This window comes from Columba livia, chromosome 4 (genome assembly GCF_036013475.1).
Source record: "Columba livia isolate bColLiv1 breed racing homer chromosome 4, bColLiv1.pat.W.v2, whole genome shotgun sequence".
Lineage (NCBI taxonomy): Eukaryota > Metazoa > Chordata > Aves > Columbiformes > Columbidae > Columba > Columba livia.
In genome coordinates this window covers 45,993,547-46,013,414 of record NC_088605.1, presented here as the reverse complement: position 1 = coordinate 46,013,414, position 19,868 = coordinate 45,993,547, and the positions used below count along the sequence as shown (strand labels likewise).

Genomic DNA, 19,868 nt, shown 5'->3' with positions numbered 1-19,868 from the left:
ACTACCCGCTGCTGGTCTTCCAGACAGATGTGGAGGAAGCTGCTTCCCGTAGTCTGAGGGGAATGAAGAACGATTTCAAGGTCTTGGGAAGGATGGTGAAAGACTCAGGGGCTCAAGTGATCTTCTCTTCACTCCTTCCATCTTCAAGGGACGATGTGGGATGGAATAGGAAAATTCAGTCTCTTAATGGTTGGCTCCAAGACTGGTGCTACAGGCAGGGCTTTGGATTTTTTGACAATGGTTGGTTTTATAAGACACCAGTCCGGACAGTGTCACGCGGGAAAGGTTTATCTCACAGGGGCAAAAGGATGCTGGGACAGGAATTAGCTGGGCTCATTTGGAAAGCTTTAAACTAGGCTCGAAGTGGGATGGGGCTGTAGCTGGGCTTGTCCCAGTGGGGTAGCATTCTAAAACTGATGAGGACTGGGTGGCCTCCTATGCCCCTAGGGAGAAATTGGTGTGCTCTGCTCGCTCCCTGAAATGCCTGTACACCAATGCGCGCAGCATGGGGAATAAGCAGGAGGAGTTAGAATCCTGTGTTCGGTCAGGAGATTATGATCTGGTGGCAATTACAGAAACATGGTGGGACAGTTCACATGACTGGAATGTGGTCATGGATGGCTATGCCCTTTTCAGGAAAGGCAGGCCAGCCAGGCGTGGTGGTGGAGTTGCTCTCCATGTGAGAGACCAACTACAATGTACTAAATTCTGCCCAGGAGTGGATGACGAGCGAGTTGAGAGTGTATGGATCAGGATCAAGGGGCAGGCTGGCAGGGGTGACACTGTTGTAGGCGTCTGTTACAGGCCACCAGATCAGGCTGAGAAAGTTGATGAGGCCTTCTATGGGCAGCTGAGAGTGGCCTCACAGTCACAGGCCCTGGTTGTTGTGGGGCATTTTAACTTCCCTGATGTTTGCTGGAAGGACCATTCAGCCAGCCAGCCACAGTCCAGGAGGTTCCTCCAGTGCATTGATGATAACTTCCTCATGCAGATGGTGGAGGAGCTGACTAGGAGAGGTGCACTGCTGGATCTCATCCTCACTAACAAGGAGGGTCTGGTCAAAGCAGTAAAGGTTGATGGCTGCCTGGGTTGCAGTGACCACGAGATGGTGGAGTTCAGCATCTTGTGTGGCAGGAACGGAATAGCAAGTAGAATTGCAACCCTGGACTTCAGCAGGGCAAACTTTGGCCTTTTCAAGCAATTGCTGGGGGAAATCCCATGGGCAAGACTGCTTGAAGGAAAAGGGGCCCAAGATAGCTGGATTGCATTCAGAGATTGCTTCTTCCACGCCCAGGATCAGAGCATCCCCACACGAAGGAAGTCAAGGAAGGGAGCCAGGAGGCCTGCGTGGTTGAATAGGGATCTGTTGGGTATGCTCAAGCAGAAGAGGAGAGTTTACAGGTCATGGAAGCAGGGGCTGGCCACTTGGGAAGAATATAAGGCTGCTGTTAGAGGATGTAGGAAGGCAGCTAGGATAGCCAAGGCCTCCTTAGAATTACAGCTGGCGAGAGGGGTCAAGGACTGCAAAAAGAACTTTTACAAATACATAGCAGATAAAACTAACACCAGAGGCAGTGTAGGCCCACTGATGAATGGGGTGGGTGCCCTGGTGGCAGAAGATACAGAGAAGGCAGAATTACTGAATGCCTTCTTTGTCTCTGTCTACTCTGCTGGAGGCTGTCCTGGGGAGCCCTGTACCCCTGAGACCCCGGATGAAGCCAGGTCAATGGAGGAGTTTGCTTTAGTCGATGAGGACTGGGTTAGGGAGCAATTAAATAGTCTGAACATCCATAAATCCATGGGTCCAGATGGGATGCATCCGCAGGTGCTGAGGGAGCTGGCTGAAGTCATTGCTGGACCGCTCTCCATCATCTTTGCCAAGTCTTGGGAAACGGGAGAGGTGCCCGAGGATTGGAGGAAAGCAAATGTCACTCCAGTCTTCAAAAAGGGCAAGAAGGAGGACCCGGGTAATTATAGACCGGTCGGCCTCACCTCTGTCCCTGGGAAAGTAATGGAACAGCTTACCCTTGGTGCCATCTCAAGGCATATCAAGGATAAGAGGGTTATTAGGGGCAGTCAGCATGGCTTTACCAAGGGTAAGTCATGCTTGACCAACCTCATAGCCTTTTATGAGAATGTAACAAGGTGGATGGATGATGGCAGAGCGGTGGATGTGGTCTACCTTGACTTCAGTAAAGCCTTTGACACAGTCTCCCACAGCATCCTCACAGCTAAGTTGAGGAGGTGTGGTCTGGACAATAGAGTAGTGAGGTGGGTTGCAAACTGGCTTAAGGAGAGAAGCCAGGGAGTGGTAGTCAATGGTGCGGAGTCTAGTTGGAGGCCAGTACCTAGTGGAGTGCCTCAGGGGTCAGTACTGGGTCCAATATTATTCAATATATTCATTAACGATTCAGACGAGGGAATAGAGTGTACTATCAGCGAGTTTGCTGATGACATTAAGCTGGGAGGAGTGGCTGACATGCCAGAAGGCTGTGCTGCCATCCAGCGGGACCTGGACAGGCTGGAGAGTTGGGTGGGGAATAACCTAATGAAATTTAACAAGGGAAAGTGTAGAGTCCTGCATCTGGGCAGGAACAACCCCAGGTTCCAGTATAGGTTGGGAAATTACATATTAGAGAGCAGTGTAGGGGAAAGGGACCTGGGGGTCCTGGTGGACAACAGGATGACCATGAGCCAGCACTGTGCCCTTGTGGCCAGGAAGGCCAATGGCATCCTGGGGTGTATTAGAAGGGTTGTGGTTAGTAGGTCGAGAGAGGTCCTCCTTCCCCTCTACTCCGCCCTGGTGAGACCACATCTGGAATATTGTGTCCAGTTCTGGGCCCCTCAGTTCAAGAAGGACAGGGAACTGCTGGAGAGGGTCCAGCGTAGGGCAACGAAGATGATTAAGGGAGTGGAGCACCTCCCTTATGAAGAAAGTCTGAGGGAGCTGGGTCTCTTTAGTTTGGAGAAGAGGAGACTGAGGGGTGACCTTATTAATGTTTATAAATATATAAAGGGTAAGTGCCATGAGGATGGAGCCAGGCTCTTCTCGGTGGCAAACAATGATAGGACAAGGGGTAATGGCATCAAGCTGGAACACAAGAGGTTCCACTTAAATTTGAGAAAAAATTTCTTCTCAGTGAGGGTGATAGAGCACTGGAACAGGCTGCCCAGGGGGGTTGTGGAGTCTCCTTCTCTGGAGACATTCAAAACCCGCCTGGACATGTTCCTGTGTGACCACACCTAGGTGTTCCTGCTCCAGCAGGGGGATTGGACTAGATGATCTTTGAGGTCCCTTCCAATCCCAAACATACTGTGATACTGTGGTATTCATTTCACCTCATTTCATACCAAATGTAGGTGGTTAAATACACTAGCAAGACTCTTTCAAATAAGACACACATTTCTCCAGTTGGTGATTCAGAGCAGGAATCAAAACTTAGGTATTAAATTGTCCTTTGGAGGAACCTGACACTCCTCATTGTTTACAAAGGGACAACAGGAATGTGAAAACTGGGTAATATGAAAACATCCAAGCTAATACTCAGCCAAAACATCTGCAAAGATATAGAACAGCCTCACTATTATATTGTAAGTGATAAAGTGAAAAACCTGAATACATGCACCATTTGACAACAGCAAAGTTCCCACTGATTTTAGTGGGCCTAGAATCTCACTGTCAAATTAAGAGAGTTTGCCTGTATGCTTCCATTTTACACCTGTAAAGAAAACAGTAAGTAACAATCTGATAAACGCAGATAAAATGATGTTTACACTCTGTGTGAACTACCTCTAAAAAAAGGAACAAACCAAAAAAAAAAGAAAAAAAAACCATCAACCTGTGCAAAAGGATGTACAAGTCAGAGCCTGGTATCTCAATTAAATGTCTTCTGTACTAACGACCATTTGCATGTCACATCATATTTTTTTGGGTCTCCCTGCATATTTTCTGAGTGCTTTATTTCTCCCTCCTCCTTCTAAGTCACGATTTCTGTTTAAAGTGTCAAACAGGTATTATTTCCTATATGTTCACATGACAATATGGAATACCGAGGCTGCAACCCAAGCTGCATATCGCAGCACTTCCATTCCTGAACTGCACCAGCTCTGCTCTGAGTGTCCTTGAGGTTTCTCACACTGACAGAACACGTAACTTGAATTGTAGACTAGTATTCAATTGATGACCATGTGTAATTCCATATAGAAAGTGTATTTTGCTAGAATGAATATTAGTAAGGTATACATATGGAAATATTTTACTAAAAATAATCACTTTCTAAGGTTTCAGGAAAAAAAAATCATAAAAACATCTCAGCCAAGGCATTAGAACTATGGTTCTGTCAACACTTTCATTATAACTCCTATTATAAAAGACTTAGAGCTCCTGGGGATGAATATTTCCAATTTAGATAAAACAAACAACTTGCAAATTTGAAAGAAGCAATGGTAACATTTTGAAATTAAACAGGAAAAGAGTTTTGAAAGGTTCTTTTGCTATTCATTTTTAATCTAACCATGTACATATTAACATATTAATAAAGAGAAGGAACATGAAGCTTCAGACTCCTCAAAAAAACTGTCAATTTAAAATGCTAAATTCCCACATAAATACAGAAATAAATCAGGTTCCCAGTAAAAGACAAATATGAGAATTATTATTATTACATGCTCAATGCTTCATTTAGAGTAAACACCCTTTCTTTGAAGGATTTATTGCAGCTATTCTTTTAAAAATAATAGCTACAAATAAAATGTATGACACTATTTAAATGACTAAAAATCAGAACTGGTGTTTTTGATTCAGTGAAAAACTAAAAAATAAAATCCTGATCTATATATTAAGTTAAACTGAAGTATTTCCTTCAGGATACTATTATCAAATTACACTGATATTTTTAAAAAAATCATATTTAGTTGATAATTATGATGTGGCTTTCTAAAAGTTATTCGGGTTCATAAGAATTGTGATTGATGTTTAAAACTTTGAGGCCCAGGAGGACAGTAAAACTTGCAAATATTTTAACTGATGCCACAACCATATGGGGAATACAAAAAAAAAAGGTAATTTCTACTGTCTACTGACACATACAGAGAAATCTATTTTCTGTAGAGATTGCAGTACGTAAAAAGGGTGTATTAAAGAATCCTTATACTATTATTTTTCTCTCCAAGGCATGATTTTTTGCTTTCTAATTCCAGTTATGGCATGACTGTAAAGATAAACTGCCATCTCCATTTGGTCATATTTACTCCCAGTTTCTTGGAAAACAGGAAAAAAACTAATACTTAGTACAAGACAGCTTAAAACTGCTTCTGTAAGGTGTTTCCATCTATATCAGATTATGGAGAAGAAAATTTGAACTATATTCTAATTAAAGAACAGAACACGTCCCTGTTTCTTGGATTTGGTTTTTGCACTTTCTCTGTGTCTTTATGTATTTATAAAAAAAATATTCCAGAGAGGGAATGGTTGCGCAGTTCTTCATAAACTAAAATCTAGGAACTGTCATAATTTCTATAGTGAATCGGCATGCTCACTTATATCACTAAGTGTTGACATTGACTAAACAAGACTATATTTCTTCCACTGAATTTGAGAAGTATGCAAGAATCCATAGCACAAATGGGAAGCTTTAGTGCTGTCTGGCTTGCGCCCAGGCTCTGCTGGATGACAGGTATCAACAGAAAACTACAAAATACACAACACGAGGAATCTCAATGTGAACAAAAGAATACATTTTTATAAGAACCTTGCATACAAACCTGTAAGATGAAGTGTCTTCATGATCTAGGACTGTAGTAGTTGCTAAAATCCCTCGTGCTGAATCAATTAGAAATGCTGCTTTTTCATTACCAGATAGAATTGAGTATTCAGTTTCTCCATTTAGCCCAGTGTCAAGGTCAGTTGCCAATACCTGTTTGGGAGCAAAACTGAAGCTTAATTCAAAAAGGCAGAATGCAATTTCAGAAAGAAAAAGTTTATACAGCAATCATCTATTTCTGGTTACTTTCATTTCAACTGCACAGATTTAAGCAAATAATCATATTGGTGCCCAACATGATGTCATGTGAGGTCACAAAATCTGCTCATGAATTACAATAGGATGCACATGAATTCTTTCCCTGAGTAATCTGAAATTCAACTACATAAAGCACAGGGGGTGAATGTAATAATTTTATACTGCTTGTATTGCTATAAGGTTGCTGTTAAAATGCTGTCTCTGTTTAGTGCATAAGAATGCACTTTCTCAGTGGTTCAGGCCTGTCCCTTCAAGTATTACTGTTATATTCCATCAGAAAAATGATAAAATAATTATTTTTAAGTTTGCAGAGCTTTCCTTTCATGGAGAATTAATTAATTCATTTTTTAAATACAAACGAGAAAATGTAAAAAAGGATGAGGCAAGCTGTAAAACCAACAGAATAGATAACATTCAACAGCAGTGAACAGGCTTCTCAAAGACTCCTCTGACTCTTTCAGGAGTTTTCTTCATATTTTTCTGGTTGCTGAACAAGCATTATAATGAGTACAGGATCCAAACCATAGCAGAGGTGACCAGTCAGATCGAATAAAGGAAACATAACAGAATGTATTCTGTCATAAAATTTTGACTACACATCTAGGTTGACTGCCTTTTGATTTTTCTCCATTCCTGGACATATGTTTCTCTAAACACAATGTCCATCAGTTTCTAATCAGTTTGCCCTGGAGGCATTTGTAGCTTTCCATTTATTTATTCTCTAGAGGAGGAATATTTTTAGTACCTAACATTACCCTCACTGTGACCTAACTTGCAATGCAAGAACATGTACTGAGGAAATTATGTGTTCTTCTAGTCCAACTGATGTCTTCTTTTGCTCTAACATGCCCAGCTGGAAACACTTTCGGAGAATGGATCCATTCAGAGGAAGAAGTGTTTGCACATTTAAATTGAGAAAAGCTGCTCTTCAGCCATCAGACTTTAAATTGAACACTTAGGTTTTATTCTACTAGTCTAATGAGTTAAAGTATTTTTTTTTAATTGCTATAGCCCTTTCAGTAGATGCATTAATGCAAGACCCAGGCTATATTGTAACCAGTATCACAGCTTTGAAAGGTATTTTTCAACTGCTTGAAGAGAAAAACAGAAAGGGAAAAAAAAAAAATTTAAAAAGTTCAGCTGCACAATTATTAAGAAAATAAAGAATTACCTTTCAACTTAAAAAACTTGAATGAAAGATCTAAAATGAAGTCCCAAAATAAAATCATTGAATATTTTAGATACCCAAGCAAAGTAGTAACAACATCAAGAACCACACTCTCAGTCTTTAAGAGAGAGTGGTGCAGAAGAGATGAAGCAACACTGTAGTCACAAACAGATCAACTAAACTTCTTTTTAGCTATAGCACTGGGCTTGGGAAGATATATTTCCACTTACCTGTATGATGTCTCTTTTAGGACTTTGGCCTTCCCATACTGATGCTTTGTAATAGCTTTGCTCAAATTTAGGTACATTGTCATTCACATCTTGAATCACAACTGTCACTTCACAGAGCGCTGAATTCATGCTATTTTCAGCCAAAACTGAAAGATGTATTTTATTCTTTACTTCATAATCAAGAGACTTTGGCTCTTTTACCATGATTGCACCTGGTTTATTAAACAAAATAATGAATTAAATCAAGATGGGACTTGATTTAGTCAGGAAAAAACACCCACAAATGCAGTTATGAAACCCCTAATGTTTGTGGTCTCCTTCACTGAACACACAACAGGATGGCAGGAAGCTTCTAACCATGGCCTTCCTCTACCCAACATCACCCCCTGCATGCTAGCTATTGTACAAATCTCAGGCAGCCTAGTTTTCATTGATCAACCACCATGCCAGCCATTTCCTACAATAAAGCAGATTTACCTATAGAGGGATAAAGAGGAAGAAAGCGGCTGCATGACATGTGCTCCTTGACGTGTGACAATGAGCCAGCTGTGTTTGAAGAGACTCTTGGCCCTCATCTGAGAGTGGCTACATCCATCTCTGCATCTGTATCCAAATCAGGCATGAGCTGTATCAATCTCTGTATCTGACTGACATACAGGTAAAACACTGACTCCTCCTGATGCAGTGAGCCCTGCCCCCACCAGCTGATATTCTATCAAAAATAATCAGTGAAAATTACTGAGACTACAGCACGACTAGACGTCTCCACATGAAATGGGAAAGGTCCTTAGAAATCTGTGGTCATTGGTTCAATGTCCTAGGTAATATACTCAAAAATCTTATCATAGAATCATTCCAGTTGGAAAGCACCTTTAAGATCATTGAGTCCAACCATTAACCTAACACTGCCAAGTCCATCACTAAACCATGTCCGTTAGTGCCATATCTACACGTTTTTCAAATACCTCCAAGGATGGCAACTAAACCACTTCCCTGGGCAGCCTGTTCCAATACCTGACAGCCCTTTCAGTGACGAATTTTTTCCTAATATCCAGTCTAAACCTCCCTGGTGCAACTTGAGGCCATTTCCTCTTCTCCTACCACTTGCTACTTGGGAGAAGAGACCAACACCCTCCATGCTACAATCTCCTTTCAGGTAGTTGTAGAGAGTGATAAGGTCTCCCCTCAGCCTTCATTACATCTAAACACCAAACACAGTATGCTTGTATACATTCGTATGTTAATTTCACACTGAATTCAAATTCAGTTTCACACGTATTTTTCAGCAATTATGTCATTAATGTCTATATCCCAAACCTGTGACAGGGTAAGAACCCAGCTATTGTGGCTCTCCAAGCTAATGCTTTTTAGTTTTTATTTTCTAAGATAAGCAGCAATTATTGGCTATTGTTTATGGATCTGCTCAGTATTCAAGAATTGCATTTGGAACATAAAGACTTCAAAGCTGTCAGTTGGTCCCTCTTCAGCAGAACACTTAAAAATTATCATATTCTGCATACAGAAAAAGCAAAATAGACACTGGCAGAAGGAATACACTTCAAGATGACAGAGAGTAACTGAAAGATTCTATTAATAGTGTAGAGTGGAGCAAATAATAAAGTTTGAGATATGCCACCTGAAGGAACAAGTTAACGAAACGTAGTTGCTCATTCTAGAGAAGTGCACACAAAGATGAAACAGGGCAACAGGGTAACAGTCTTCGAATATGAAGAGTTTTTTTGCCTTTTTCTGATGTCTATTGTTGTTAAACTAAGAAGTAATAAGTTTAAATTGTTTCAACAAACATTCAGATAAATATGAATTAAAACCAGCTACCGAGACTTGTATAGCCTATTGAGAGGGTTTAAAGAATCGCTATCACTAGAGGTTTTAAGAACATGACAGACAATCTTCTGTAAGATTTAAGCACAGCTGATTCCCATTCTCTGTCAAAGGACAGACTAGTTCATGTCTTCGGATCACTTCCTACTATACTTCATACGATTCTACAATATAATAAATCCCCCTAGAATGGGAGAAAATCTTCTCCAAAAGGGAGTTAATTAACATCCATGCTTGAAAAGACAAGTAAAGCAGACCTTTTGCTGTTTAGAATAACTAAGATACAAAGGGCACCAATATAGCTCAAAATACTTCCGCTGTAGAAACCATGAGTAGAGAGTTACTGGTGTCAAAATTAATGCTGAGGTAAGAACTTCTCTTAAGAAGTCCTGAAAGGCTGCACTTCAATTAACGTTTTCTGAGAAAATGTTCTTCTGTTCCAGAAGAAAGGAAACAGAAGGAACCAAAATGATTCAAACTATTTCAAAAGACTTGTGATATCCACTGCTATAGCATTTCCACTATCATTTGTGAAGAGAGTGCTTATGAGACTCTTAAAAACATCGTGTAACCATTTTTCAGCCTGGCTTGATTAAAAAATAAAAGGAAAATCAGAAAAGTCCCTCTGATTTTTTATTTTTTTTTCATCAGAGGTGATATTGGAGAAGATTCACTTTCTTGGGCATAAACTTCTCTGGGTCTAAGATGTTCTTTAAGATTCATCTTTCTAGCTTTATTTCAGTGAAATAAGGACGACTTGGAAATCAAGTGTATGTACGTTAATCTTCATCTAAACAAAGAATAATAATTTTAACTGTCCATCAGCATCAAACATGATAGCTTCACAGGAGCACACCACGTGATGTCTAGAGACATCAGAGTAATCAGTGATTAAAGCCTCCAGGAACTCAGGGAGAAAGACATTTGTTAAGAGTACAGGCTATTTACACTAATTCTGAGGGAAACTGCTCACACTGTCTGTGCCATCCCAGAAAGCCCACAGCTGTTCAGAGGGCAAATTCTTTTGTTGCAGATGTTTAGGAAGGCAACTAGAGTAGCTGTGCTCTCTTACACGTCTGAGGTGAGAGCACGTAAATGCACACGGGGAATGTGCTGTGCTCATGCCATCAGAAGTTCCTGACTGAAGAACAGGTGAAAACAGACCTGCTGCAGAATGCAAACACAATTGCCAAAAAAATAAATTTGACTTTCAGACTGTTCAAGGTTTGCTGAAACAAAGAGCATTAAACTTAAAAAGGGTCTAATGCTTCCTACATAGGGAGTGTCTTGAATTTTTGGGCAACTTTACGATGGGAAACAAGATGGAGTCACAGCTTGGATCACAAAGCAGTAGTTTATCAAGTCCCAACACCTAGTGATAAATAGTTAATCAGAACCGAGCATTTTAAACAAGTATACTGGTGTTCAGTTTCTTTCCACATCAAGTTTACAATAGTGCCGGTCTCTCCACTTTCCTGTTTTTACTAATGATTTATTCATTGTAACAAGAGAGTAATGCTCTAAGATATCTGCTTCTTCTTCTTGTGGTAGGAACTTGCTATATTTTAGAGAACACACTCTTTAAGCAATGTACAGACACTTGAAAAAAAAAAAAAAAAAAAGTATTTATAAAAATGTACCTGTAATGGAGTGTATGGAGAATATACTTTCCTTGTCACTGAGGATGCTGTATGTTATGTTTTCTCCTGTAAATTTGCGTTCATAAGCATCTACAGTTAGAAGTGATGTACCTATGGAAGCAATAAGACATCTTTATCATGTCCACTTTAGAATGTTTTATTCTAACTTTATATTACTGTGATTAACAGCAGATACATAGCTGAACACCTATGTACCAGGCTAGGTGCTTATTCATGATTTAAAATAGTAGACAATAAAACCAACTCCTCTGTGACTTTCATTGCGTTACTACTTCTTATGCAAGGCACTGTCTATCCATCCTTGCCTAGTAAATTACTCATCTGATCACAACTTCATCACCTGCCTAAACAAAAAGACGAGTTTGAACTTCTCCTAATTGCAAGCTCTCGTGTACTACTGGAACTACCTCTTAACTGACATCATATGTATTCCTTTTGTTCAGCTCATGCTATCTTTGGTCACTTAAATCTCACCTTTTCATGAATTCTTCTAAGGAAAACAGTCCTTTTTTTGTGCATCATAGGAATGGATGTTAGCCTCGAATCACCATAAGGAGTTTATTTTTCCTTCATTTATCTGAATTCAATTAGAATTTTTGAACAATATCTTAAATGTTTTTAAAAGTTTTAATTAGTCATCTTCTGACAAAGAGAATGAAAATATGAAACTACGTGCATAGTTATGTGTAAATTCAAGCACAATCCAAATTCAAATAAAAGAGTAATGATTTAATATAAAATACAAGATACATGAAATAAAAATCCTTTTAGAAATAGGATTATAGGAAAAACATGGAACTGAATACATTATTCTGGTCAGAATCATAATGTTTAATAAAAATGTTTAAAAAACATTATCAAGATTTCCAAATAATTATTTTTTTTACGTGAGTTATTAAATTGTTCAGCATATATGGCAATTGATTTTAATGGATTTTAATGGATTTTAATTATTTCATTTAATTGTAATTGATTCTATACAATTGTGATGGAATCAGGTTATTGTGCAGCCTGAACTCTTCCAAACTGCACTACAGACAACTAGCTATTTTATTACATTACAAAGAGCAGGCTGTTCACTCTCAGTGTTTTGGATATCGGAGGAAAGAACTTTAGTGTAAAAATGTGAGGAAATATTACCCTTACAACTATCTGCTACCTTTTTTATTTTAGCATTATTACTTATTATTTTTTATTTAAATGGGAAATTTTGTTTTATATGGTTTGTCATTTGCTCCTAAAATCTGACTGTCAAAAGCAAAAGTATGCCAATTTTGACAGATGCAGTTTTATGTACCAGTCAATACACTTAGATTTACTAGAAAAGTTCTAGAAGTAAGATCCAACTGTCCAAAAGATAAAGACCGATATGAATGCTGATTTAGGTTTATTTAGGAACTAAAATAGGGGGTTGTAGGCTGAATTTCATTGCTGAGCAACTTTGATTTACAATGAAAACATGCAAATGCAATAATTCATAGCATCCTCAGAGCAGAGCTAAAGATAAGAAAAGAATTCAAGGTCTGAAGAATGCCACTAATTATTTTCTAGTGCTGTTAGCAGTCTTTTTGCTTGTTTGCTTGCATGTTTAAGAAGAAAAACTACCAGAAATAAAGGAAGCAGCAGCATTTCTACTGAAATTCCTGTTTTTCAGGAGTTAATTAAATTTTGCTCTAGATCCTCAAATCCTAATCATTCAAGTTTCATATTTTTCATATAGTTAAAGTTGTTTACACCTTATTTTGGGCAGAGAACAAAGTTCATCTGTTTTTGATACCTTTCACAGAAAACGACTCCTTCAAACAGTGAATTTTTAGTTAATTGTAAAAAAAAAAATAAAAAATTATCGAACTCTGAGGTCTATTGTGACACAAACAGACTCTTAATAGGTAAATAGCAAGACCATAACCATCTGCTGGAGCTCATAATTTCACGTATACGTGATTCAAATACTGCTCCAAGCAGAGCTCATAACATTTAACACTTAAACTGGAGAAAATTACTAGAAAGGTAGCTTTCTGGCTGCAAAGCACACTGAAACTGACAGTACAAGGATGAGATCATCACTGAAGCCAGTGGAAAGAAGGAGGGAGATTGGGATCATAGCCAAAAGCAGTCAGATTGGCTTGAAACACTATGCAATCGACTTCTGAATTAGTTAAGAATATTGAAGAATGATCTAAAATGTTTATATTTAGAGGTTTTTTTCAGTTTAAACAGAGGCAACCTGATTGCATTTGAAAGTAGCTCAAAATGCTTTAAAATAGCCTACACACCAACCTTTACATTATGCCCACTGACTTGAAACTGAAGCATGGCAGCATGGACAGTATTTGCCTGCCTGGCCAAATAGGCTGAAAAACACGCACATAGCATACACAGCAGAACTGCGCTACTGCATCGCTACAGTGATTATTTTCATTATTTTTCTTCTCTCTTCAGTACTCATTATAATAGCCTCTTTTCCCCGCTTTGTCATCTAGCCCCCGTTCAACCTTGGCATTGTTTCTTGAGACCTCTTAATTGCTCATGAAAGAAAAAGCTAATTGAGCAGAAAGAGTAAGAGATGATTTACAGAAAAAGAGGCTACATATTTTATATCTATTAGGAAAAAAATGGAGGAGTCAACAAGTTTTGCTGGTGAATCTGTCTCCAAGGAAGTGCTACGCAAACAACCACTCAAGGGTAAGCTTGGTGAATAATGAAGGTTTCCTACCCTCGAGAGACCATAGTGACTTGATTATTTATTGACTGCCTTCTAAGTGCCTGTTGTAATGCAGTTTATAATATTTAAAGACATGAAATATTCAATATTAAACAAAAACTAGAAGAATGGGGTTTTCTGAAGGTCATCAAATTTGGAGGTCCAACACTTAAAGAAAATCTGACCACAAGGACAAATTCCTGAGGCATTCACCCAATGGACGAGTTTAGACTAAATCAAACTAAGGACCCTTGGCTTTGTCTTTTGTCATTTATACTATCCAGATTTTTGATTCTTTAAAAAATAAACTTAGATTTTTCCCACTCTATTAGTTAAGTTAGAAAAAAATTAGAAGGAAAAGCCACATTTATTAATACCAGTTCTACAAATAATCAGAATGTAATGTAAATCTCCCCTGGACTGAATACACTGGTACCATTCATATTTGCAGGGGTCCCAGGATCACATATATCCTCTAAGCCAGCGTCTATGAGAGTTTTAATTATAATCATGCTCTTTTCCTCCTGAAATGTGGATATATGATATTTATTTATGCTTATATAAATAAGAAAATACTACAAACAGAGCCTAAATGGTATCAGTATTAAGTAAAATCTCTCATACTCTTAAAAGAATTTGATCTTCTGAGCAAATAGACTTTTATTAAATACACAAACTAACATTTTGGGACTAACCCCTCCTGTTTACACTGAAGCTTTGCTAAATTTCCTTTAATCAAAACGATTTAAATCTAGTCTTATTTATATTTTCTATAGATTGAATGGGAGAACATGTGACTACAGCATTCTGATACCAAAGAATCAGGGCATTTCTGTAATTTCAGGATGGATTGTCTGGCCTGATCCAGGAATATATCTACTCTTATGAAAATTTAGGATCAGAGCAGTTTATCTATTGCTGTAAAGCCCCGATTTTTATTTTCTTTCCTTAAATCTAAAAAAAAATCTTCCCTGTTTTTTTTTTTTTTTTAACTAGAAAGAAATATTAATGCAGGTTAATCCTATCTCTCCTGAAAAGACCAAAACCCCAGGGCCTTGACCTCACTTCCCCGGGAAGCCTGACAGAGAGGTTCTCATGACACTTTCTGAAAATATAAGCCTGTTGCAGCAAGGGAGACACAAAACTGGGAGCCCCAGGCTTGCCTCTGTAAAAACCCTGGTCACTCCACTTTTTGTATCGAGGGCCCTGTACATTTCCACAATTGACTCTCAATGGGTAGATCAATGAAAAGACAGAAAATGAGAAATTAGCACACATTGCTGTGACATCCAAACTGTATCTTCTGAAGCAGCAATTCCCCCAGGGCAGACTCTCCTTTGCAAAGTGACACGCAATTAATTATTGTACAGTGCTGACTCTAGTAAAATAGGACTAGGAGGCCTTGGGGTATCTGTGACTCACATTGACAGAAAATATCAGTTTTATGGTGTCCAAAACTACTTGTAAATCCCGGTCAAATTAACTTATCCCATGGTTTCCATACTCAGAGTGCTCAGAATTGAGCAAAAGGGAAATAAATGCTCCTCTGCCTGAGAAGACCTGAATCTATGCCTTTCATATTTCACGAAAGTGTTTTAACCACCAGGCTACTGCATGCTCCACTATTCTCTGTTGGAAGCCTTTCACTTTTTCCAAAATCCCATGTTTTTTAACAGACACTGAGAGAGCTAAAATGATCATCTAGCTTGGTGGTTTAATCACTCATCACAAATTTTTAAAACAGCCTGAAACCAAAATACTTCAGCCATGGTTAAAAAACAAAGTAAAAAAGAGTAAATAAAATTTTCACCTTATTGCGTATTTTCAATCTGTTAACTGAAACATCAGTAATACTCACAGCACCATCTTTATGTTAAGCCAAAACTTTGGTGTGTAGTCCTGTCTAGGCACAGAGAAAGGAACAGCTGAGTAACCACAGCAGTAATTACCACAACAGCCATCTTCCCTCTTAGTTTTCTATTCTGTTTGTAATTATCCAAGAATATTGATTTGTTTTCCAAAATTATTAACATGTTTCTGTTTTACTGATTCTTAAACAAATACATAGGCTGTTACTCAAGATCTAAGAATTCACTAGTCTCACCAATACCCTTAGGATACAAAGGAACACTGCTTTCATTTTACTGAAATTTGAACTATAAAGAGGATAAATTACTTGTTCAAGGTGAACCTCACAAGACTATGTTTGAATCAAGAATACAGTGCAGGTCAGATCTCTAAATATGTCTGGTCAATTGTGCAGCAGATTTGTGGGCAGAAAAATGTAGAAGGCGCTCCACTCTGCTCTCATTAGGATGAACCTATCCCCTGGAGCAGGAAAAGGTACTTACTGTATTGAATTGGCAGGAGATATAACTACAAATACTCTCTGCATGATAAATATTAGAGCAGTAATTCTCATTATTATACACAACAAAAATAAATAAATCTGAAAGCATCTTGTGATTAAGCTGATTTGTCTGTTAGTATCATTCAGTAGCACACGCTCTACCTAGAGATACACTGCAGAAGCCCATCAGAGTGGCAACACACTATAGCCTCTGAAGTTCTCACGCCTTCATCCCATGCTACCCTCTATTCTCCTTCTTCCATGAAGTCCAAAACTTCAGTAAGGTTTTAGACTATCTCTCAAAGCTATTTCAGGTCATGAAGCATTTTGCAAAAACAAGAAATGTCATGTTGCACCACTCATCGGAGCTTGTGTGTGTTGACAAATGAAATTATGAGTAAACACTTTCCACCCATCTTTAAAGTAATTTTGCAAGCAGTGCTCAGGGTGTCCCAGGCTGAGGGACGGAAACACATTACCTTTGACAAAGGACCTTTCTGTTTAATGTGAGCAACACTCTTGCATGTGGGCAGCAAACTCAAGAGCCAGCCAATGTCCCCAGCTAACAGAGCATGCTTCTTTTTCACTCTGGTGTACTGGAAAAGGGCAGGTGGGTAGGTATTTGCTTCATCCAAATTAACTTTTCCCTGCTCTTGCACAGGGATAAGGTTTCCCTACACTATTCATTACAATTACCATTCCAAAGGAAGGGAGATGTTTGGCAACTGCAAGAACACAAATCAGGATTTGGTGCTCACCTGCTGCGCTGTTCTCAGGCACACTTGCTTCATACAGGCTCTGGCTGAATAAAATCTCCTCCTCTTGCTCCTCAGTAAAGATAACAACCACAGCTGTGGCTGTTCGAGGTGGGATACCTTGATCTGAAGCCATTATTAGCAGCTGGGTACTGAAGTCCTTGGAAGCCAAGGGCTCCTGAAGAATGATGTCACCTGTCTTCACATCTATCTGAAATACAGTTTCTGCTGACATCAAACTAAAAACAACAGCTCCATTTGGACCCAGATCCATGTCCTCTGCTCTCACTGTGGCTACTGTCTCATTCACAGTGGTTTCAGCAGGCACAAAGGCCCTGATAGGATTCTGAAAAAAAATGGGATCATTGTCATTGACATCATCAACATGCACCACAACCCTGACAGTGGTGCTTCTTGGTAAATGGGTGCTAGAGTCACTAGCCACAGCCCTAAATGTGTACTGGGACTTGGTCTCCCGGTCCAGTGCCTTTGTAGTAACTATAGATCCCGTTACATTGTCAATAGCAAACGCTCCAAAGGTGTCATCAATGAGGGAGTATGTAACTTCGCCATTCAGGCCATCATCTTCGTCAGAAGCAAAGAGGTCCAGGATGGCTGAGCCTTCCTCAAGGTCTTCTCTCACAGAGATTTGATACTGGGTCTTTGCAAACAACGGGTTGTGGTCATTTTCATCCAAGACTGTTAGATAGAGCTGTGCAGTGGAGCTTCTCGAGGGGCTGCCTAGGTCATGGCACTCAATTACAAGAGTGAAATTGCTGACATCTTCTCTGTCTAAGCTACGAGTGACCAGCAGTTTTCCTGAAGTGTTATTTAGTGTGAAGTATTCTCCAACATTTCCACCTTTCAAACACATTAAAAAAAAAAAAAAAGATATCAAACAATTGCTTTTGATAAAAGAATCCCTTGCAAATACCAATATGTTAATTCCAATAACATGATCCTATTGCTTGTACAGCTGGTGTGCTCATGTGCCTTTTGCATATTTTATTCATCTTATACAAATTAAAACCTGCATTTCATTTAAATGAGTAGGTGGCAATGACAGTAAATACAGAATGTCATATCAATTTACAGAGTGGCTGTTTTGCCAAATGCATGTCTTTTTTCCCAAAGCAGCGCACCTTATAAAATCTCCTGCAACTACGCTGCTGCGCAAGTGACCTCTTCCCACCTTAGTTACAAATTCCAGAAAGCTATAAAGCATTGCTAACAACTGTAATTACTTGTTCCTTGTTCTCTTCTACAAACCTGTCTCTTGGAAGTGTATAGTTATACAAGGTCTACATTGGTGGGTGTGGGAAGGAGGAGGTAAATATGAAGCAGTTGACAGAAGAGTCAGCATTTTTAGTAACAATGAATGGCATACATACTTCACAACATGTAGAAAGACCTAAGGTAATTAAATTAAAGATCATAAGAGATCATGAAAGTAACACCAAGAAAACATAAAGGTATTCATAACTGTTCAAAGAAAAATATGTTAGCTGTTACCACAGTAGCTATCTGCCTACATTTGAGCTATTGCTGAGAGCCACAAACCAAAGTAAGCACAGCACACTTGTATTTGTGCAAAGATATTACAGGAGGCTTTGAACAGCTGCGGAGCTTACATTGGCATAGTAGACATGGGGAGAGTCTGGCAATCTGAGAACCAAGTATGACATTACTAATTGCTGGGTGAAAGAAGCTCTCATGAACTAAAACTTAAGAAATACAATTAAGTAAATAAAATGTGATTAATACTTGCACTTATTTTTAAGGGTATATGCACATTCAGAATTTCCACAAATATAACAAGAAGGAACAAAATTACGCCTTTGTAATGAATGCCTCCTTCCAGTACTGATAGTTTTTTGTTTTTCTTTTCTGTACTACTTCAAATCCAGAAAGCAGACTGAAAGTATGCCTGGAAAGTACTTATTAATGCTAACGAAAGGATGAAAGATTTTTTTTCAACATGAAAGAAGCATGTGGACAAGACAGCAACTAGAGAGGCCTGGTAAAATCAAGGCTAGTCTAAAACCTGGATACTGCTGTTTATGTACTTCCTGATCTATAATAATAAAATCGGAGTGTAACTTACTAATTATTTTGTATCTTAGAGCTCCATTATCACCAGCATCCATATCCACAGCTCGAGTAATGTAAACAATAGAAGGCTGTTGGTTCTCTGGAATACGGATCTCAGAGGTGGGAAGAAGAAACATGGGAGAGTGATCATTTTCATCCAGCACTTTGCAGATAATTGTCACCGTGCTTGACAGTGATGGGGCTCCACTATCCCGAACCAAAACTACGATTGAAAAAAGAAGTAAATTGTATACAACAGTTGTAGGTGCAACAATGGATACTTCTTAATAACATCAGAATAGTAGAGTTCTTTCTGCTATGCAAAACGCACATGCTCTTCTGTTCCTGAAAATCTTACCACTCTCATCTAATTCCGATGGCATTAAGAAAACTAAGCTTGATAGTAACATCACACCCATTCTCACTTTGCATTTTACAGGCACTCATAGCTATTTCATACTGTTACCTTTAATGCTGAAAATGTCCTGGGTTTCCCTGTCCAATGATGTGGTTGTTACAACTTCTCCACTGTGCGAGTTCATCCTGAATTTCTCATACCCAGCTCCTGGTAAAATTTCATACCGAAGCAAGGAATTCAGTCCTTCAAAGCAAAATAGAAGAATTAGTAAAACACAGCCACTCTCCTCACACTTGCCTTCTCCCCACCACCCCAGGAAATCAGTTATTTTTAATGGAGAGAGTAACTGCTTCTTCATTAGCACAAAGGTCTTGCCCAGCTGCTACTTTGTGCCTAAGTTTTCCAGCCACTCCTAGTGACTCCAGCCACATTTCTTGATGCTCAGGGCATGTCTCCAAACAAGCTAACACATTCAACATGGTGCAAGAAAGCATTAACTTAGACTGTGGAATCCATGCATCTGTCTTCTGCCCTCCTTGACACAGTCAGTTTATTTCTCAACAGGCTGTCAGGCAGAGTACTGGGAGCCAATGCAAGTATCTCTGTACAGTACAACACTGAATAGTATAAGCATTCAGAGAAAATATCCACTTCTTAGGATGCTCACCAGTTCTAAATATTTGTAATGC

The 19,868-nt window shown here is 39.0% G+C and overlaps 1 protein-coding gene across 1 annotated transcript in view; it reads right to left on the bottom strand.

Moving 5' to 3' along the window:
- Positions 1-19,868, bottom strand: part of DCHS2 (dachsous cadherin-related 2) — a 121,479-nt gene that overhangs the window by 12,071 nt on the left and 89,540 nt on the right. The window contains exons 11-16 of the mRNA XM_065061488.1: positions 19,288-19,422; positions 18,835-19,044; positions 16,734-17,591; positions 10,901-11,011; positions 7,419-7,630; positions 5,764-5,915 (exon numbers count right to left, since the gene is read on the bottom strand). Of these exons, the coding sequence (XP_064917560.1) occupies positions 5,764-5,915; positions 7,419-7,630; positions 10,901-11,011; positions 16,734-17,591; positions 18,835-19,044; positions 19,288-19,422 (1,678 nt within the window). The remainder of the gene's footprint in view (positions 1-5,763; positions 5,916-7,418; positions 7,631-10,900; positions 11,012-16,733; positions 17,592-18,834; positions 19,045-19,287; positions 19,423-19,868) is intronic.